This window comes from Falco peregrinus, chromosome 4, assembly GCF_023634155.1.
Source record: "Falco peregrinus isolate bFalPer1 chromosome 4, bFalPer1.pri, whole genome shotgun sequence".
Lineage (NCBI taxonomy): Eukaryota > Metazoa > Chordata > Aves > Falconiformes > Falconidae > Falco > Falco peregrinus.
In genome coordinates, this window is record NC_073724.1 from 66,918,530 (window position 1) to 66,940,853 (window position 22,324).

Genomic DNA, 22,324 nt, shown 5'->3' on the forward strand with positions numbered 1-22,324 from the left:
GGCAAAAGCCAGTTCCAGGTACATTGAATCCTAAGAGACATGAGTTGAAACCCATTTCAGACTATGTGGTATTGCTAATTGGCTTTGTGCTTCTATAAATGAAGTAGAATAATAATTTAGTTTGTCTGGCAAATGATAAATCTTTGATATAAAGATCTGAGAACCTGAATTTGCTGATGACGGTGTCTGCAGTGTGGACGAACTCTTTAGCTGCATGATGGCAATAGGTTTGCTGCATAGATAATAGACTTCTTTTGCCATAATGGTGTGGTTGAACATCCATGGAAATACTGAGTAGAACAGACACAACCACAGCTGTTTTCATTATACGTTCTTACAGAAATGGCTTAACCACAGAAGTGTGGAGTTGGGAGGTAGAGAAAGCTTTCAGTGAAGCAGAGGGAGTTGTCAGTTTTTATGGTGGAGCTGAACTAATAGCTATTGCTTCAGACTCCTCTCACGACTTATCACTACTTTATTTTGATTTATTAATTTTATTCTTCTAGAACATAGGAGTTGCATTGTGGGCAAGAACTGCTGCATACTAGGAGCTTTTTAAAGTAATTTTTGTTGATGTCTTCGACAAAACCACTTGTCTGCATGTCTGGTGTGTGTATTGATCTTATGGTCTGTCTCCTGCCAGGTAGGTAATAAATGCTCAGCTGTGACGGCTCTGAAAGTCTAGCAGTCAGACCAGCCCCAAAACAACCTCTGGTGTAATGATGGGGAAAGGGTTAGAGAGCAAACAAGGACCACTCACCCTTTTAAAAAAAACCCACCAAAACTCTTTTGCATGCAAAAAGCCTATTAAGAAGGGAATCCTTCTCCACTTTCCACTCAAATGTTTACAGTACAAGCACTGGAGTTCTGCAGTCAGCAGAACAAGTCTCCATCCCAAACTGTTACTACCAGGTTTATGAATTTTTGTTAATGATGCACCTATATCCTCTGTGCTTCCAGTTAATTTTCTACTGCTACTGCTTTAGTGGAAAGTATTATCTTGCAGTGAATGAACTGAAAAGAGAAGGGATTTCCTCTTCTATTTATCATCTGTTTACAGGGTTTTGATTAAAAGAATAAACCTGCTTTTCCAGCCACCTCAGCTAAAACAAGACCATCAATTTCTGAAAGCTCATGAAAGACTTGGAGAAAAAATCCGAGGTATTCACTCTCCTGACAAGCTGCCAAAGCCTGCAGAACTTGCTCTCACGCTGGCACTTTTTTCTGCCCTTGATGTCATGTGCAAAACACGAGGATTTGTGCCCTGCTAATCCCTCTAATGAGGGCTTCTCCCAGCCTCTATATAAACGCTGCTCAAAGCCGTGGCTGCTGGGCAGGCACTGCAGAGCCAAAGTGCCTGTCTTTTGAACCGCATTCAAGGCAATTAGAGACTGTGATTAAACAAACACCCAACACTGGCACCCTCAGCAGCGAGAGGGATTATCCCAGCTGGCTGGGGCATGGAGCTACGGCGAGGCCAGGTTGTCCCACAGCAGAGATCTCCCTGGTCCGCTCACTCAGGTCCAGCAGAGAGGCAGAGACTGCACCCAGCTGTAATGGGCGCCCTGAGGTGGCTTTTCTGGTCTGGTCTGGTCTGTCTGAGCTGCTGCTGTCCCCCCCGGGCACAGGCACAGTTCCCCCGTGCCTGCATGACGGTGGATGCCCTTCGCTTGAAACGCTGCTGCCCGGCCTTGGGGACAGAGCCAGGCAATGTCTGCGGGTCCCTGCAGGGCAGGGGACGGTGTCAGGGTGTGCGAGCAGACACTCAGCCCTGGAGTGGCCCCTACACCCTTCGAAATGTGGATGACCGGGAACGGTGGCCCCTCAAGTTCTTCAACCAGAGCTGTTGGTGCACAGGTGAGAGGGGTGCTGGGGTGAGGAGACTGGGATAGATGGGTCTGTTAACCTTGCTCTGAAGGCCAGGAACATCCCTGGTGGCATAAGGCATCGAGATGGCTTCAAGTATTACCAGTTTCCAAAAAAATACTGTCCTGTTCATGATACTATCAGCACATCTTCAGAGCAACAGGGTTGAAAATGTGTTTTCTCTCATGCACGTTTGGGTTTTGCTCTTTGCCCCTGGAATTGTCCCTGTAGCCACTCATCACCCTTCTCCTCAGGGTTTTGGATGTTTCAGTACTGCATTCATCATCATGGTGCAGTGAACCTGGATCGGTGTCTTAGTCAGAGATTTATTGCTCTTGGAGCAGTACTTTGCAGCATGATATACCCCTGCGCACGGCGTGGATGTCTGACCAGGGTGTTCCCTACCCTAAGGTTGTTAACTAAATCTGTAACTTGCATTGATCCAAAATGAGTCTGTACAACCACCAAAGAGGCTATCCTGTCCTTTTCCTCCCCATCTCCAGCTGCTCCTTTCCACCTGTCACTTTACATGGGCTTCAGCCTTCATGTGCTGGAGACGAAGCAGATCAGGGATGAAATGTGCTTGAAGGCTAACCTGGCCCAAAGGATCAGGTTTTAGTAAGACCAGTTCACCAGTGCTGGCAGGAGAGAGGGGGTAGAAAGGTGAGGTCAGGGCAGGATGAGGTGACAGGACCCTTTCTCAGCAGCAGCCCTGGCTGAAGAAGGGTTAAAATGAGTAGGAACTGCAGCCTCAGCCCCAACTGCTTTGCAGGGCTGGCAGGAGATGGTACCAGGAGACAGGCAAAAAGGCACATCTCAAGCACTGAAAGTCACTTGCTAGGCAGATGTCAAATGCAGCCTGGGATTTCTTGTTGGAAACAAAAAGTTGTTTGAATTTTCTAATACGAGAAAAATAGCCTGCTTTCCTTCAACCTGGTTCTTAGAACTAGCTGAACTGTTTTGTTAAGATACACCTTGGCTCTCACTATCAAAAAAGTCTAGTGAGAAGGAAGCACTGCAGAAAATTTCAACCAACAAGGTTAAGTTTTGCCATGTTCTGTCAACTGAAAGCACAGAGGTAGTGGCATGTGGCTTAAATGGATACATGGTGTTACTGAAGCTCCTCAAAATAATAACAGGCTTTAGCATGTAATTTGGTTTTTATCTTTGCCTTTTATTAGATTTCAAATGCTTGTGTGGAAGTACTTTTCCATACTTCTTACCAGAAAAATTGGATGTAGGTTTTCTTTCATTTTAAAGGTTCTTTTATACCTCCAAAACTGAAGTCAGGTATGACAGACCATCACAGACCCCGAGTCAGAAAAGCACCAAAGCACATAAGCATACACCAATATTTATGCAGGCTAAGTAATTAGGGCATCAAAACTTAGGAGTAAATTGAAGAGCAGTGCAGACAGACATGATCTGCATAGGCAGACATTAATTTGCTTCCAAGTAGAGGCGAGCACCAGCATTTGATATTTGCAGGGCTAGGTCCCAAGTTTTGTGAGGAGAACGTAGTGTCCTTTCATTCAGCCTTTGGCTGAGCTGTCTGCTCTCCTTGACTCTTCAAATCTGGTTTCTCCTGCTGTGTTTTTATTTCACTTACATTCCTCTTTCTCACTGAAGTCTTTATTATCTAAATGTACCAGCGATAAACCGCTGAGGTGGAAGACATCCTTAAGGATTATTTTCAGAAAGTTTTCCTGTGCTCTACTCTGCTTGATGTTGCATGCAAAGGCATTTCTGGGAGAACGCTAAGTTCACAGCTATGTGGGATTTCAGTTAGATTTGATGCTTTCACAATGCTGGTGATCGTGTATCTGTGTCTATTACTATTTTGTTGCCTTTTTTTTACTCTCTTTTGTACACTTGTTGGCTGTCTATGCACCAGAGGTTCAAGCGCTGTGACAGGTCATCTTTATTGGGCATCTAGGGCTACAGTACCTATGGTAGGTAATATAAATTAAATATGCTCATTCAAAGGGACCTAGAAGAGTGCACATCTCTACTATTAAGGTATCTTATTTTCCAAATAAATGTGATATGTAAACCACCTGTTTGAAATGGTTCCTGGCTTGTGCAAACTCCAACCCATGCCAAGGCTCTTTCTAGCATTTTAGCAGCAATATAAACAGTTGTGTTCCAGTGCCATCTTGGTACTGTGTAATTTATAGTTTAGAGATGGTGTATATGTTAAGTTGTGGGAACACATATTTGGTTAGATAGTGCCATTTAAATGTGTCATGTAGCTGATGGCTGTGTGGCAGGAAACCTGGAGAAGCTGTGAGGAACAGGGGCCAGGATTTTTCATTGGGAGGGATTCTGGAGTTCTTGCAATAAATTAATCCATTCGAGCTTTCTGCTAAAAAATTAGTAGGTAAGGATAAAAGAAACTCTGAAAATTTTGCCATTTGTTTTAGCTGTTCACTGAGGAAAAAATGTCTTAAAATCATATCCATCTAAAGAGAAAAAAAAAGGGAAAAAAAAGGGAAAAAAAAAGGAAAAAAAAGGAAGAAAATCCTAAACACAAACAAATATCGATGAGTAGTTATTGTGCGGTCAGATTATTTTATTTTTTTTTTCTCAAATTAATGTAAATTTTCTAAGGAATTTTTTTTTTAAAAACACATTTTTTTCCCCCATTTCTAGGCTTTAGCAGATAATATGCATTAGTCTTTCTTTAACTGGGGACAAATATAACAGAATAAGATTAGTACCACAGAAAGATCCAGCTTTACTTCCCACTTTTTGTAAAAAGAGCCATGGTCAAAAAGTCAATTGTAAGTCTGTTGTCAGGCTGCTGCTTGCTGCACATTTCACTGTGTGTTGGTGGCAGCAAAAATATCATCTCTAGGAAAAGGACATGGTTATGGCATGAATGTAGCTGGGAGGTAGCAGAGTTTTTATTTAATTCCTGTCTGATTTCAGTTTTGAATACATGGTATGTGTTCTACAGTTGGTTTTGGTGCACCTAATATTAATTCAATTTATATAATTTTTTAAACTAAAATGACCTGATGACAGTTCCTGACAGTGTGCAGTACTATGTGAGGGGGAATACGGTGATTTGTTTTTCAATAGGGTGTATGTGTTGAATGAGACACAACGTTGGATACACCAGTCTAACCCTGAGAATTACACAACAAAGCAGTACTTCAGTGGGATAGCTAAATTTAGAAGAATACGAAGACTTACAAACTAAATGTTATTTTGAGTTCTAAAGGATAAAATTGTACTAATGGGATACAGATCTGGTATAGCATTATAAAAACTCAGCACAGAAGATTACTGTGAAAAAAAACCACTGCAGTCATGTGGTTGCTAGTACAAGATTGTGACAGTGATTAAACAATGACGTAGTTTGAGTTCACTGAGGAGTAATTATCATTCCCATAATGAGGGAATAATTATCATTCATCTTTTTTCCTGCCACTTTCTAAGGCTGACATGTGGACATGTGCTGAACTTCTTTTTTTTCATATAAGTTTTCTGAGAGAAAAAAAAAATTAAATCTTTTCACATTCCTGTGCAGGAATCAATCTGGGGCAGGAATGTTTAAATTCTATTGTTTAGCTGTAAGCAAATTGCCAGTTAAACCATATAGCTGATATGATGGCCCTCCCATTAGGTAAAAATGAGCTTTTGAAGTAGTTATAAAATATATTTCATTTACTTATTGTAGGGCAATGTGGCTGTGGGATAATGCTAAATTATAATCATACCTTGATGACCCTGTTAAAGCCCATGCTAGGTACAGATCTTCCACACCATACAGCCTAACCTTATGCCAAATGAAGAGTTAGAAAAGACAGAAGAGCTAACCATTTATCTCACATGGTAGCAATCCTAATCCTACCCTTGGGATACTGCAGTATGAGGGTGTTTCAAATCTAATATAACTCCTGTTTTAATGCAATGGCTAAAGAAGTCTGAAAAGCAGTCCTTTCTCCCCATCCAATAAATGATACGTATTAAGCTAGTCTCTGTGGAAGGAGGAGGCACGGCAGCTGCTCAGACTTCATCTTGGTGCAATAAAACAAGGAAGAAGATGGTGAGTTTTGGATGGGTTTCTTTTTACTGAAGAAAAGACAGTTGATGGAGTTATTGATTTGTGTTATGCTCACGGTCTGAAGACCAACCACAGGCTATGACTGCCTAGAGGTAGAAAAATCCCTGTCTGTGAGTTCAGGCAATCACTGGGCTTAAGAAGCAGCTACAGCGGTGTGATAACTGGTGTTAGCATGCACCGGTGATGTATGAACATATATGAAGTGTTGAGTCATAAGAAGTGTCTTTTTCTCAGTGTTTAGGGACATCTGCCCATCCAAGAACACTTCATAAGCCGCTTCCCCATCTCCATGTTAGCCCGAAGCCTGTCCTGGGTCTAGGGGCATGTGGGGAGCAGTGAGATTTTGCGGCATATTGGAAAACGATTGGCATGGGTTGTTGTGGAGTGACTGTATACAGGAGGCTGGAGGGAGGGTGGGTTTAGGGAGTCTCAGTGCAGATTCTGGAGAACAGAGTGGAGATCCTGGAGGACCCCTGGTTGCCCCTGTGCTCCCTCCTTCCTCTGGCAGCAAAGCCCACTGTCCTACACCACTATGCCTGTGTGCAGGCAGGAGGCATATGTCCACTGCAGGAACGGTAGGCTGCCCCCATCTCCCCTGGCAAAGGCAAAGCAAGCTGCAGCAGGGCCTTTCTGCTGCTGCTGGCGGTCTGCCACAGTGGGCAAGAGGCCATGCTTAAAGCAAGCGCTGCTTTCCTGGGCTCTTCCACCACGTTACAGGGTCTGAGCTAATGCCCAGAGTGGACCTGATTACTTGACTTGGGAATGATGCCAGCGGGGGATGCTGGTACTGCAGTGTTTCTCAGGCTCTTAGCACAGCACCATTTAAAAGTGCTTAAAGCGTGACCTTCGGCACCCCTGATGCTTGTCCTGGATTGTGCTGGGTACCAGATACACCGTTAACAGGTGTTAGTTTTCCCAAGTTTTGTCCTTAAGAGAACTGTTTTGTTTGGGGATTTTTTTCTGTGCTTAAGGATCCATGTGAACTCACCATTTCTTGGGTTTGATCCTGGAAGTCTGGCAGTACTTGAGAGCCAGTTGAGCACAGCACTTCATCATGTGCTTAACCTGCTCAGGCCCCTGTTTGGTGACACTCCTCATGTGTCCGTGGGCTTTGCAGAGCTCCAGGCACGTTGGGGCGTCAAGCCCATCACCCAGAGCTTCACCTCTGCAGCTGGCTGAGTATGATTCTTGGTCCTGCCGTGGCTCTGGGAAGCGAGCTATCCTTCTGCTTAGGCAATTAGCAAAGCTGCTAGCCTGCTCAGCTGCTGTCCCTTCCAGGAACTGGCAACGCTGGGGGAAAAAGAGCACTAATTCTTAATTCTTCTGCATTTCACTGTTAGTTTTCCTTGATTCATAATGTCACAGCTGCTCTTTCCCTCTTGATTCAGGAAACTTTGCTGGCTATAACTGTGGTGACTGCAAGTTTGGCTGGACTGGCCCTGAATGCAACGTGAGGAAGCCAGCGGTGGTCAGGAAGGATGTCCACTCCCTGACAGCAGAGGAGAGAGAGCAGTTCTTTGATGCTCTAGACCGTGCAAAGACAACTGTTCACCCAGACTATGTAATTGCAACTCAGCACTGGATAAGTCTGCTTGGTCCCACCGGAGAGGAACCACAAATTGCCAACTGTAGTATTTATAACTACTTTGTTTGGCTTCATTACTACTCAGTCAGAGACACGCTATTAGGTTAGTGCTTTTCTTATCCAACGGGCTCTGCGCGTAAAGGGTGGAAAGTATTGCTGAACAAAGGTAAGTATGCTTAAACTCAGCTGTGCTACTTCATCAAGCAGTGAGTCCTGGTGGGAGCAGATCTATAGAGTGAAACAGTTGGTGGTGAGAAACTGGTGACCATCCGCAGTTGAGGGAGGTGTGCTCAGACCTGCTGCAGCCCGGTCCCTGTACCCTGTGGCGACTGGAGCACACCAGGCACACCCCTGGTGCATCTTCCATCTGACAGGGAAGCAGTTCACAATCTCCACTACTGGGTGAACTGAAGTGTGGTCAGGCAGTGACTGACTTCAAAACAGATGTTTCTAGTCCACAGGACAAGGTATATTTGGTAGCAGCGGGAAAGGGGATCTGCACTGGTGAAGGCAGAGATGTTGGGGACCAGAGCGCTGCTGCTTTCTGTGGCCTCCAGCCAGTCACTGAGGGTGGGGTTTGCCTGACCATCCACAGCCAGCTCTGAAACCAAACCAGGTTAGAGGTTTAGGTATCTAACCCCATGCTTTCTCCCAAATCCAGATTCCTAGTCCTCATTGCTCTTCTGGATAGACGCACCTACGCCATCCCCATTTCACAAAGCTCATCTCTTGCAGGAGGACGCACCAGTATGGCTTTTCTACCTGGCAAACTGAACCCAAATCTACCTCCTTGCTAGGGGGTATTTGCTACCCTGGAGTGGATTTCCTTCAGTGTGCCCTTCTGATGATGTTCCATTTTGCAGGGCTGAAGGAAGCAGTCTCTGGCCTAGCAAGAGCGGAGGTCCTTCAGGGGACAGGACAGTCACATGGAAAGGGAAAGGGGCAACTTCTAGTGCTGCTGCAGTGATAAATAAATTCGTGCATGGGCTGCATGAAGCTTGCTGCAGTAATAAACAAATCCATATGCGGTTTGAAGCCTCTAGCTTTTGAGTGTCTTAGTTCTCATGTGTAATAACAAGAGCACAATACAAGAAATAACAAGCACAATTTGAAGAAAATTGGCAAAGGTTGTTGAATTACTGTTGCCAGGTTATGGAAAATGCCAAGGTTCTCATGACAGATACACACTGTAAGTCCTGCGGCTGAGCAAGAAAATGAGCTAATGTGGTACATGTTAGCAAGGATCTAAGGTTTTAGACAATAAGACTGTGTCTTAAAACCAAAATCCACTAAAGTGATAAGAAATCTTCACAATATTCTACTGGGGGAATGTGAAGTTTTGAGAAGCACTGAAGTCAATATCCACAGAGGAGTTTGTTTCACTTGTCCCATGTAAATGTTGTAGCTTCTGATGTGTGTGCTCTTTCCAAAGGCGCAGAGCTGTAGGCTTTTGTTTAACTCCACTCCAGGCAACAGAAGAAAGTGCTGCCTTTCTCTTGAGCCTCCTTTGGTGCTAAGTGCTTATTTTATCTTCCTTTTGTAGGACCTGGCCTCCCCTTCACAGGTATTGATTTCTCCCATCAAGGACCCGCCTTTGTTACTTGGCATAGGTACCATTTGCTGTTGCTGGAGAGAGACCTGCAGGTTAGCTGAACAGCCTTTCCCTTTCTTCATGCAGCTTCTCTCTTTTGCTATGTGACTCTCGAGCCAGCGAAGGGTAAGCTGTTTCCTAGGATAGATTCTTACCAAAATTCCCAGGAGTGTTTGTTCACTGATCCTTTTTTGTTTAAATTGAAATTAGTCCTCAGTATCTTGAAAGATACTGAGGATTGAACAGTTTCTTACTGTGAACAGTGATGTGAGGGTTATAATGCAGATTTTTTTTCTTCATCTCCACAACGGAGGACAGATTATGTGAATTAACACTATCTATTAATAAAATCAGAGCAACATCTACACGTAAAACTTGGTAACAGATAGTGTCTGCTGATACTGAAGATACCACAAAAGCAACTCTAAATATTACCCCTTTTAAATGTGCTTATGTTATACATTTAATACATACATACATTTAGTAATACATCTTTTACAGAAATATATGTTAACGTGCCCAACAGTCAGTTGCCAAAGCATTGACTCATTTCCATTTGCATTATTTCTACATTGGAAATGTTACTGTATTTCAGCCTTGCAGATCTCTAATGAAAATGGTTGGTATCAAAATAGCTGCAGGATCTTGCTTGCATGAAATCGTGTCTAACAAGCAAGGACAAGCAAATGCACTGTATTCCTCTCTTAATGGAAGTTCAGATTCTTCCCCAGGGCTAGCCTTTCTGGAGTGAAAGCAAACCACATGCTCAATTTTACCCATTACCCACTTACATAACTCAGAAAGCCTCTTAGTTGCTTAAGGCTCAATTCACCTCTGCTGCTGCCCTCCTGCCCAATCTCTTGAGTTGGCAGAAAGCCTAACATGGACAAAAGCAGCGCAGTCCAACATTAAAGGAACCAGTGACAATGTCTTTGCTTGGACTGACTTAACGCCCCAATCTTTTGAAAGGAGTTGGAGCAGTGCTGTGAAATTTGTGTAGCTGAAATGCAGAATGAAAAGCAGAATGTCCAGTGAAAAATCTAGTGAACACCCAGTGAAACAACTTTCAGGAGTCCCTTTCTTTCTCTTTCCTTTGAAGGTGATTCCCTGGTAATGCATTTTTGTCCATTGCAGCGGCTGATAGGCAACGACTCCTTTGCGCTGCCCTACTGGAACTTTGCCACAGGTAGAAATGAATGCGACATCTGCACGGACCAGCTCTTTGGAGCATCACGGCCGGATGACCCGGGGCTGATCAGCCTGAGCTCCAGGTTCTCCCAGTGGCAAGTAGTTTGTAACAGGTACGAGAATATCTTGGGCAAGATGGCATACCGACCAAACCTTGTTGCTGTTCAGTATTGACAGCGTGGGCTGCTCTCTGTGTGAGTGAATGGTGGGAAAAGAGCCAAGGCATCTTTTTTAAAGCTGGAAATTATGGTTGGTTTGTGTGTAGATGGTGCTGTGTAAACTTTTCCCCCTGGTATTACGGAAGTCTATTTTTTAAAAATGATTCTTTTGGTACAGGATTTTAGTCAATTCAGCCAATTTGAGGCTGCCAAAAGTCTGAAGAGTGTGCACATTGGCAAATACCTTTTCAAAGAAGAAATGCCTGCATGTCAGTTCTCTGTAACAAATACCCAACTGATTTTGGCAGTGGAAACAGAAAACTGTTTTGGCATATAGGAAGCCAGAGACAGGCTGAAAGATCTGTTCCCTTGTATTGGGTGAGACCTTAACCTTGATCTATTTAGTGCAGTTTAGGGATTGACTTCGAAGTGGCTGAGATTTCACATGGAAAACAACGCAGACACAGCCAGGAGCTTGCTGCCAGCTCTCTTTAGGCATATACCATTTGGGTGAGAGCAGGGCTTTGACGGGTGATTCACATGCAGGATCAGGGTGCCACGACATAATATGCTGCCAGTTACAATACCCATATAACATTCTTCTGTCAGCTCAGGGGCAGCATGCAGTCAGTCAGACGGAGGTACCGAGAGCTCAGGGCTTTTCAAAAGAGTCTTTCTCTGGGTACCTAAAGAGCTATTTGAAATTCTAGCTTTAGGCACCAGTTGGCTTTAAATCTTGCCCCTACTTTTTCTCCAAGATAAATAGGGCTTTGTTTTTTCTTGAAAACTGAAGTGACTAAACTTTTGCCTTGCCAAGGTTAAACAGAGAACGGCTGTTGTTTACTTCAGGAGTTTCTGAAAATGCCATTTCATTTCGTAATGAATAGCATAGAATTTTTTCAGAAATGTTACACTGTTTTTCTCCTCCTCCTTCCCTCTTTACCTCTCTGATATAAAGGACTTGCTTTCCATTAGCTGCTGGGCAACTCCTGCAACCGCAGTTTGTCCTCCAGGCCCTGAGAAAGAGGATGTAATGCATTGCAGTTGCTTTTCTTTGAAAGGGTATGAGGGATGGAAAGGAAAATCCTGTTTTCTGTCATTCCTTGCATTTTCTCAGCCCATCCCACAGTGGGACTTTGCTGGGGTTTTTATCCTCTTTGTTAAGAGTAAAAAACTCAGTCCTTACTCAGGACTGAAAGTTCATCAATTCAGAATTCAAAAGGCTGTTTTAGATTGTCTGGCAAAACCTGTTCTTCCAAAGCCCTTGGGAGGGGAGAATGTGTTCTAAAGCATCCTCTCTCTGTGGACAACGAAGCTGGTAACTCTTGGTCCAAATGACTGACGATCCACAGAGGACGGTGAGCCACAGCAAGACACGGCACAGTGGCAGTCTTGAAATAAATTCAGCTTCCAGGCCACAGGAGGTGAACTGAGATTCCCCAAGTGGTGTCAGTGCCTAACCCCTGCTCGCTCACACATATAGCCGAGGCCTCTTCTGTACTACAGGAGTAAAAGGCAACAACAAATCATCACCTGCTGACTTGTGCCTCTTTCTGTTTCATGCTCAGCTTGGATGACTACAACCGCCTGGTCACGCTGTGCAACGGCAGTGATGAAGGGCCGCTGCAGCGGAGGCTGCCCGGGGGGTCCAGCGAGCAGCTGCCCACTGTGGAGGATGTCAGGAGGTGCCTTTCCCTGCAGGAGTTTGACAGTCCCCCCTTTTTCCGCAATTCCAGTTTCAGTTTCAGGTTTGTCCTTCAGCTGCTCCAGAGCCAGCTGGGTCATGGGTTTTCTTTATGTGCGGAGCTGTCAGCAAAATATGGTTACTTGATGCTGCCTTTATCCACCCCCAGGAATGCGCTGGAGGGCTTCGATAAACCAGGTGAAGCCCTTAACTCGCCGATGCTGAGCCTTCATAATTTGGCTCACTCTTTCTTGAACGGGACCAGTGTTCTCCCTCATGCAGCTGCCAACGATCCCATCTTCGTGGTATGTCTTTTTCCCCCAGCGTGAGCGGCAGTGGTTGTAGTTCAAAGGCACCTATTTCACCAGGGTTTTGCTGAACAGAAGTGAATTCCCTAAAAATAACTTCTTTAAATAGAAAAGGAGACATCTTTTCTCTTTTCTTGAACACTGTCACACCTGCATAATGGTCAAATAAAGAGGGAAGAAATCTCAGGATGATTTGTAAAATATGAATAAATTTCTGGGGAGAAGAGCTGCTATTCCAAGTCATGTTACCCTGAATCCTTTCATTAGGCGGTATCTAAATTTAATGGCTTATACCAGACAATTTTACAGCAACAAGATAAACTGAACGTGGGGCTAGTTATTTTTGAGCAGTAGAGAATGAGTAGTTTGTTTCTTCATTTCACAATTCACAGGCTAAAAGGAAGTGCATCTCATTTCAGGGTCTCTTGGGAAGTAGAAATAATGTGATTTCACTGGTGCATTGATACAGTGCTGCACTGCAATGAGCAGCACAAATAGCAATGGGCAAATAAAAAACCAACAGTTGACTGCTTACACTTCTTTCTCTCCTAATAAATTCATGCCATTTTCTTTTCCTCTTTGTTAGATTAAACCACACTGATTATACAGATAAATTCTAATACAATTAATTTCTTTCCTACCTTTATTTTAAGTTTGCAACTTTGTGTTGGAGAAATTAATTCAAGTACTTGTGTAGTGGTTCTCCAGCTCATTTTCTTAATAATTCTTGTATTCATGCATGATTTTTTTTCTTGTACAATAAAGACTTCATTTCACTGTGCTGTAATTTTATATGCAAGATTATTTTCTGTAGGATATTTTCTAATTTTTTTCCAGCTTTGTAATTAAGAAACATGTGTACAGCAGAAATTAATTTGAATTAGCCCAGACATTTGTAATAGCCATCTGAAACAACTTTCCTGTGTTAGTGCTTTATAGACCTATAAACTGACTGGGCAAGACCTGGTAGAATTCATGGGTACCTGGAGCTTTGGAGCTGGTGGCACCCTCTAAAATGAGCATGAAGTGATCAAATTTCCTGCAGTATTTTATACCTGTTCGGAGATGAGAGGTATTAAAATAGATTTGAGAGGTGCATTCACCTGGATGAGCTCAGTGGGCCCTCATTTGAGAGGCAGAGGACCTGCCCATTCAATGACAGCTGATATTAAACTGTCTGGAGAAAGCTTATTATGAACAAGCAGCAACAAAGACATATACAGTAAAATGTCCCATGCAGAAGATTAATTTACTCCCATCTCGTGAGCTTTCCTTGTTTCCTGTAGAGGAATGGAGGCAGTGGGTTGATCAGCATTGCTGACACGCAGCTGTGGCCTTGCCTCAGAGGTGGTGGGTTGATTGATATGGACGATGTGCAGCTGTAGCTTGTCCCGCTAAGTGGTTAAATAGCCCTGAGGATGGTGGGAGAGGGGTTGGACTTGGACGGAGGAGCAGTGGTGTGGTCTGACCTTGGGAGGAAGGGGATACAGCCCAGACAGCAGAATCTGACTGATGGTAAAAGCCTTGTTGTAGCCTACTGGTTTGTTTGTGCTGCAACAATTGGTGCCCCGTGTGAGGCTGACTGAGTTGGACTCTGACTACAACAGTTTCCCATTCTGTAAATCCCATGTAAATTAAATTAACCTCTTCTCTTTCAAAAGCTGCTGCCACCTTAGGTGAGAGTGTTTTAAAAGCCTTTGAGTTCTGAAAGAGATTAATGAATGTGTGTGCCCATGCCTGGATTTGCAGGTTCTTCACTCCTTTACTGATGCCATCTTTGATGAGTGGATGAAGCGGTTTAATCCCCCTGACAATGCCTGGCCTGAGGAGCTGGCCCCCATCGGTCACAACAGACTATATAACATGGTCCCTTTTTTCCCTCCTGTGACCAACAATGAGCTTTTCCAAACCGCCGAGCAGCTTGGCTACACCTATGCCGTTGACCTGCCAGGTATGTCTCAGAGATGCGGAGGCTGTTCCAGGCTAGGCAGTGAGACAGCTCACATTTTCAATGACACAGGCATATGGAGAATAAGGCACCTTTCACAAAACACATGGGTCTGTTCACTTACTCGCTAGCAAACTCATGGTGGCACACAGAGGTAGTTACAACTCGCTATGTAAGTCGTGGTAACTGCTAGTCTGCACATACTTCATTTGCTCTGCTGCAAAATGCATCAACTTGTACTAGTCCAGTGTTGATGACAGTGCTCCTTTGGGGATGAGGAGTCTTTGATTTTTGGCTGCTGCTTCCAGCACTGTTTATGTCTGTTACAGGATCCTTTAACCTGTCAGAGGTCAGGCACCCTGCCAGGGAGCTCATCTGGCTAATGCTGGTCATTAGAAAATACTTGTTTTGCACAGGGCCCTGGATAAAAGAGGTGTGAGTCTCATTAGAGATGAACTCCATTAATCTTTGGATGCCCTGGAGAGATGTACCTGGGTGTTATGTGTTATAAAACCCCAATTTTAAAGATTTTCCATGCCCATCGGTGTGATGTACCTTAAGGTTTGTCTATTTGTTTGAAATTATTTTTGACACAAATCAGATAAAGACAAAAAGCAAGAAAGCAAAGTATATATATGCACAAAATCAAAAATTTGCAACACGAGTTACAAATATTTGTAAAAGTCATAAGGGTAAGAAATGTATGAAAACCATGCTTCAGCAGCTTTACTGAAGATTAAATGTGAGCATTTTCTTTCTGCACCTCGGTATTCCTTTGAGAGGCAGTAGGTGCTTATCTAAACAGTGTGGCCAGGAATTTCTCCTAAATGCTTATCATATATCTGTGGTTTTAATCTGTGGAGACTGTTTAAAGGTCTGTAGGTCTATAGACTGCAAAAGATTGAAACCCTTGTCCTCAGGCTGCATTCATGCAGGGGAGCCCTGACTTGTGGTGACATGCTACCTGCTTCTGCAGTGCTTTTCTTGGGGGTATCCCCAGAATTTCCCCATAAAACTTAAACTTCCCCTTTTATAGAGTAAGTTTTCCTCCGCTGGGACTAGTGTCCCCCCTCCTGCTTTGGAAATGCTACTGCCCCTTGGGCATGAGGTACCCAGAAAGGAACAAAGGCAGCTTGTGATTCTGCCACTTCAGCTCTCTGTGAAGCAGTGTTATCTATCCCTGTCTGCATGGTCTGTGTTCAGACAATAAAACTTTTACATCCAAACCCTTCTCTTTTATCTAAGTATATAACTTGCTAATTCTACTTCATGTAACCACATTAGAAATCAACACATGTTAATACATTGCTGGCTCTTACTTGAAAGATGGTAAAGTGCCAAACAATTCTTTTTGGGACCTTACTGAATTTAGGTGTGCTTGCCCTCAGCTCTTTTGTTGACAGAGACTGCAGATTGGGGAACCGAACCTTTAGGTGCTTTCATAGTCTTTGTGACATCTCCCTGGGCCATCTGTCTCCTTAATCCTGTATGTCTAACTAACTTCTAAATATCTTAAGTCCTTTTGAAAGCTTTTGTGAAAATTTAGTCAAATGTAATGATTGCCATCTCAGTATATGTGGCATTTTTCAGAACAGCAGAGCAGCCAATTTTTTCTTCTGAAAGCATAAATGAAACCAAATTCATCCAAGTGGAGCAGTGTTATTAGAAGAATGGGCAATATTATCTTAGAAGACAGTGGTTCCCCAGAAGTGGTTCAAAATCAGAGGATGCAATCTGGAGCTGGCTGGCAGAACCACACTAAACTAGTGTTCTCAGTTAAAAGGTTAACAATGGGCTGCTTTGTGGTCTACAGAAAAATTTGAGGGTTTTCTGTTGACCAAAATAGCTGGGAAACCGCTATGCTGAAATGTCATTATAGAAAGAATTGCTAAGTCATTCATAATTTTGGCCAAATTAGATAAGAGAATGATCTTTTTGTCTTGTCACTGTTAACCTTTCCCATTCTCAACACTTTAATTTGTATGAAAGGTTGAAGTTTAAATTCAGCTGTAGCATTCTCTGGCAGGAAACATCTTTGGCTCTGGTATATATGTTGGTTACATGGTGCATTACCAGCTTCCCCTGTGGCCAGTGGATTGCTAAGCTACACAAGTAATGATAATTACCAGGCTGTGGGACATATTCTTTCTTCTGTGTAATTTGAAAAATGAAATTATGGGCTGTTCTCACTTCAGATGTTTCATATTTCTAGGTTCCCTTGAAGAAACCCAAGCCTGGGCTGTCATGGTTGGATCCACAATTGGAGGAGCACTTACAGCTCTGGCTGTGCTTGTTTTGCTGCTTGTACTTTTCCAGCACCGAAGGCAGAGAAGAGGTTTTGAGCCACTGATGAACGTGAGCTTTAGCCCCAAAAAGTACATGGAAGAGGCTTAGTGCCCTTGCTTTGTTTCTTTGCGTATTCCTGTAGGAAGTGACCTTGATAGCCTTATTGAGATCTTAGCTGAGAGTTTATCACACACTCCTTTGGCAGCTGACTACATTGTTCTCATTCAGGTTTTCCTGTTACCTGTGAATTGTAACATATGCAGTATCTGGGTACATATGTGCAAGGCCCAAGACAGGTCAGATTTTTCTCATTACCAAATATTATCCGGAGTGTGTGACCCTTGTAGGTCATCCTCTATAGATTTAGATCAAGACACCTAAGAATCTAAACAGAAGAAATCCAACTTGAATAACCAAGATAATGTTTCACCTCAATGTGTTTTTGATTTCATATAGCAGCTCTAAGATGTGCTGAAAGTTATTAACTCTACATATACATTTGAATAACATATTATCTTACAGTTATCAATAAATATTCTTAACAACATAGTCTTTTTTTAAGGTTCAAAGTGTTTCATACTGTTTGATAAAATACTATAGGAACTCCCTGGTTACAGTTTATTTCAGAAGCACGATCAATTCCATATGTTATTTCCAGTCAAGCTGATGTTTAGCATTAGGTAAACTTCCAAACTCAAATTCTCCTAAAATTTAAGACCAGGAGTTCCCTGACAGCTGGATGCACACTTGTGCTTTATCTCTGTGTTAGGAACCTGTGACACAAGTTTAAAATGGTGTTTTGCTTTCTCCATTTTGGCCCTGCTGCACTGTTTCATGAATCTAGACTTATATTTCCAAAGTTGGGGACCTGGGACCCATGACCCAAGGTAACAAGACTTAGATACCTTGCATTACCCAGGTCTGTAGGTGGGGGATCAGGTTTGGATGTGGCACTCCCTAGACCCTGTCTTAAACATTCCTTTCATAGAAGCATAGAATCATAGAATGTTTTGGTTTGGAAGTGACCTTCAAGATCATCTAGGTCCAACCCCCCTGCCATGGGCAGGGACACCTTCCATTAGATCAGGTTGCTCAAAGCTCCATATAACCTGGCCTTGAATGCTTCCAGGGATGGGGCATCCACAGCTTCTCTGGGCAATTTAAGCCAGTGCCTCACCACCCTCACACTGAGAAATTTCTTCCTTAGGTCTAATCTAAATCTACCCTCTTTCAGTTTGAAGCAATTAACCCTTGTCCTGTCACTACATGCTCGTGTAAAAAGTCCCTCTCCTGCTTTCCTGTAGGCCCCCTTTAGGTACTGGAAGGTGCTATAAGGTCTCCCTGGAGTCTTCTCTTCTCCAGGCTGAACAATCTCAACTGTCTCAGCCTGTCTTCATAGGAGAGGTGCTCCAGTCCTCTGATCATCTTTGTGGACTTCCTCTGGACTTGCTCCAATAGGTCCATGCCCTTCTTATGTTTGAAGCCGCAGAGCTGAACTGAACCAGTACTCCAGGTGGAGTCTTACAAGAATGGAGTAGAGGTGGAGAATCACCTCCTTTGACCTGCTGGCCATGCTTCTTTTGATGCAGCCCAGGGTTTGGCTGGCTTTCTGGGCTGCAAGTGCACAATGCTGTGCCATGTCGAGCTTCTTGTCCACCAACACCCCCAAGACTTTCTCCTCAGAGCTGTTCTCAATCCATTCTCTGCTCTCCCTGCATTTGTGCTTGGAATTGCCCCAACCCATCTGCAGGACCTTGTACTTGGCCTTGTTGAACTTCATGAGGTTTGCACAGGTTCAGCTTTCAAGCCTGTCAAGGCCCTCTGATGGCATCCCTTCCCTCCAGTGTGTTGACCGCACCACACAGCTTGGTGTCATTGGCAAGCTTGCTGAGGGTGTGCTCAATCCCACTGTCTGTGTCATCAGCAAAGATGTTAAGCAGCGCTGGTACCAATACCGATTCCTGAGGAATGCCACTCATCACTCGTCTTCGCTTGGACATTGAGCTGTTGACCACAACTCTCTGAGTGCGATGATCCAGCCAACTCCTTATCCACTGAGTGGTCTGTCCATCAAACCTGTGTCTGTCCAGTTTAGAGTCAAGGATGTTGTGTGGGACGGTGTCAAACGCTTTGCACAAGTCCAGATAGATGATGTCAGTTGCTTTTCCTTGGGCCATCAAAACTGTAACCCCATCATAGAAGGCCACCAAATTTGTCAGGCATGATTTGCCCTTAGTGAAGCCATGTTGGCTGTCACCAGTCACCTCCTTATTTTCCATGTGCCTTACCATATTTTCCAGGAGGATCTGCTCCATGATCTTGCCAGGTACAGAGGTGAGACTGACTGGCTTGTGGTTTCCTGGGTCTTCCTTATTTCCCTTTACAAGTTCCCTATGTAGACATAGATTTGGACCACCTTTGGGTGGTTCTTCTATGTTATCTTGAGACAGGGTTTTTACACAGGAAACGAAGTCCTGAATAGATTGTGTCAGCTTTGGTTCTGAATACATTACATTAATGGACTGCTCAGATTTTGCATTTTTTGAGGTTCTGAGTCTTAGAAAAACTATGCTTTTGTAGCCTTGATTAAAAAATTCCAGTTAATAATGATTTATTATATTTGATTTAGGCCTGCTCAATACTAGCTGTGTGGACTAGAAAGAAGATCTTAGTAGGTCTTCACATACACTTAGCTTTGAACTGGGATAACTCACAAAACTTACCTCTGAAATGGGGACATTTTTGGGCAAAGAAAAGTTACGATTTGTTCACCATATGCTCAGATAGCCCTTGCTGCATCAGGTGGACAATGATCTGCTGCCATTTCTGCTGTTTTGTGGTGCCTTTGGGGCATCCCAGCACACTTGTTCCTGGTTCATGCCCAAGATGCCAATGGTTGGAGCACTTTTTGTACAGTCACTTGGCCCAGTACCACAGCTCCCAATTCAGGTTGCCTTTTGGGGGGGTTTACCATGTAGGGACCAGTGTGACTTGGTGCTGGGGACATCAGATGAGGTCTCCAGAGACCTGGCTTGGGCCGCGTATCACATCAGTTGGACCCTGATCAGTGTCAGTTTGCAGCCAGGTCTGAGGTTTCCATGTGCCCTTCTCAAGGAGGAGATGTCAGCTACTTTCCAGCAGGACGAGACTATGAGTGTTCACACAGAATCATAGAATAGTTTGGGTTGGAAGGGACCTTTAAAGGTCCTCTAGTCCAACCCTGCACTGCAGTGAGCAGGGAGATCTTCAACTAGATCAGGTTGCTCAGAGCCCTGTCCGGCCTGGCCTTGACTGTTTCCAGGGATGGGGTGTCTGCTACCTCTCCGGGCAACCTGTTCCAGCGTTTCACCACCTGCAGTGTAAGAAATTTCTTCCTTATATCTAAATATATATCCTGACAGTCTAAATCTACCCTCTTTTAGTTTACAACCATTACCCCTTGTCCTGTCGCAATAGGCCCTGCTAAAAAGTTTGTCCCCATCTTTCTTATAAGCTCCCTTTCAAGTATTAAAAGGCCATGGTAAGGTGTCCCCTGAGCCTTTACTTTTCCAGGCTGAACAACCCACAACAGGCACCAGTTCATGTTAAATACTGATTTAGAGATGCTGTTGGATGGAGATCGACACCTTTTTGTCCTTCATGTGATGTGGATGCCAAAGTTTAGGAGCCGGGTTAGGCTGCTGTTTTCAAGGGTGAATGGGATTCTTCCTTGGGGTGACAGGGCATGGTGTGTGCCTGACTAGCTTCACCACCTTGGAGGTTTGGATACTGCTGTCCCAAGTGGTGGCTTTGCCAGCTGCCCTGGTTATGGGCAAGTGACAGTGGTAGCGGCATAGAGGAAGGAGAGAGAGAAGGGAGAAATGTAGAAAGTGTGGCTTAGCAGCTAACTTGTTAGAACTCCTTTTTCCCTAAGAGCTCTTGGGTAAAACAAGGGAGAGTTGCTCTGTTCTTACTTGTAAATTGAATGGAAAGGTATTTTCTGCTCCAGAAGAAAAGCAATGAAGGCATTAGATGGATACTATGCACATTAGAAATACCGGGGTCAAAGATCCGTGCGTTACTCTTTCCACTCGCAGGCCCTTAGTTTAATAATTAGGGCTTTAAAACTGTTAACAGTTTTAAACACAGTTAAAATTCTTTTAACACTCGCTTGTGAAAACCTCGTTGCAGCAAGCTGTATCGAGAGCACAACCTGCCCTCTCGCGGCTTACTGAAAAATTACCTGGGGACACCAGAAAGCTGGTTTTCTCCCTTTTTACGTTGTACAGCCCTGGTCTAGCAACCAGGGAGGGTTGTGTCCTTGGTGACAGGAAAAAGTGCGGATAAATTTTATATGAAACGCTTAAAGCGAAAGGAAGTGAGCATAGGCACATTAAAAAACAGAGGGAGGAAATCCTCTAGCAAGTCTGATTGTAAAGGTTAGTTTCACATGTTTTATTGTTCCATTCATCCCAAACTACAGAAAAGGCATTTTTTGTTGCTGGTTTATGCAGGTGCAACAGCCTCTTGTTGCATAAGTTGTACTGAAGCTATTACTGCTGGGGCGGGATGAAGAGGGGCTCTCAAAGGCTCCCCTAGACTGCTGAGCTGAGGGAAACAGTGCTGAAAACACACCATCCCCAGTCTCCACCGTGCCCAGAACACCCTGGGATTTTGGTTCTACAAATCAGTGCAAAGCATGACCTCAGCTGGTGCCCATGGACCACTGCCTCTCACTTTTTTCTCTCACATTCACAACGGAGCAGTCACCCAGCCCAGCCCAGGCAGGAAGGATGAGGGACCAACGCATCCATCTTTGTGGCTGCTTTTTACTCAAGACACTTTGCTGGCAGATGGGAGGTATGCTCTTGAATGACTCCAAACTGAGATGGGTGTAATCATCACCATCCCCCCACTTTTCAAATAAATCCTGCTGAATTGTTCCTTTCTTCTGACAAAAGGCTCTAATTCAAACAGGAGCATGTAACATGCAGCTGCAAATGGGATGTTTAAGCCCCGGGGAGGGACAAGTGCTCAAAAACATCCCTTTCTCAGCCTTTGTGTTAGCTAGACCCATGCAGCTTCCAGCTTTGTGTGTAAGACTTTTGTGTGGATTAGCTTTCTGAGGAGTTTAATTCTCTCTAGTTACCAGTTAATTGCTCTCTCAATTGGCTGTACTGGATCCACGGGCAGCTAATGCCTCTTTCTGAGTCACCCAGCGGGTCAGACGCCTAATTTTTTGACTCTGTAGTAAGCTGGTGGCAGCCACATCATCTCTGTCAGTCATGGCCTGTGTCTTTGTGCAAACGATTATCATGAAAATTCTCTGAAGGAATTAGTGAGAACCTGTTTTCTGAGTTAAATTAAATCTCCTTGCTGGCCGTTTAGCTAAATGTTTGAAAAGGAATCTGTTCCAATTCTGCCTGTGACTGAGGAAAGCAGCAATGTAAAGCAACCCCATCTCATGGCTGCTATTGTAAAATTGGAAGTTGCAATGCCACTACTGACTTTCTTTTGGGAGAGGTGTGTGTCTGTGCTTGTGGTGGGAGAAAAGAGGGACAAGCAGATTTAAAGACCATCAGCTAAACGTGGTAGTGAAGGTACACACTTACAGAACGAGGCACGTAGGCTGATGGCAACCACGAAGAAAACGAAAAGG

At 43.9% G+C, this 22,324-nt stretch overlaps 1 protein-coding gene across 1 annotated transcript; it reads left to right on the forward strand.

Annotated features, from left to right (window-relative positions):
- The first annotated feature begins 1,353 nt into the window (after positions 1-1,353).
- DCT (dopachrome tautomerase) lies at positions 1,354-17,231 on the forward strand. Its single transcript, XM_005235559.3, has 8 exons — positions 1,354-1,857; positions 7,327-7,626; positions 9,067-9,167; positions 10,249-10,415; positions 12,029-12,208; positions 12,314-12,449; positions 14,202-14,403; positions 16,613-17,231. Exons 1-8 carry the CDS (start codon positions 1,461-1,463, stop codon positions 16,792-16,794), a joined length of 1,665 nt encoding a protein of 554 aa, XP_005235616.2. The 5' UTR covers positions 1,354-1,460; the 3' UTR covers positions 16,795-17,231.
- The last annotated feature ends 5,093 nt before the right edge of the window (positions 17,232-22,324 follow it).

What these genes read in the sequence shown, in the direction of transcription:
- DCT (XM_005235559.3), top strand. Translation starts at nt 1,461, where the DNA reads ATGGAGCTACGGCGAGGCCAGGTTGTCCCACAGCAGAGATCTCCCTGG. An exon ending in TGCTGGAGAGAGACCTGCAG is followed by an intron (nt 9,168 to 10,248) that starts GTTAGCTGAACA and finishes TGTCCATTGCAG; the next exon opens with CGGCTGATAGGCAACGACTC. An exon ending in AATTCCAGTTTCAGTTTCAG is followed by an intron (nt 12,209 to 12,313) that starts GTTTGTCCTTCA and finishes ATCCACCCCCAG; the next exon opens with GAATGCGCTGGAGGGCTTCG.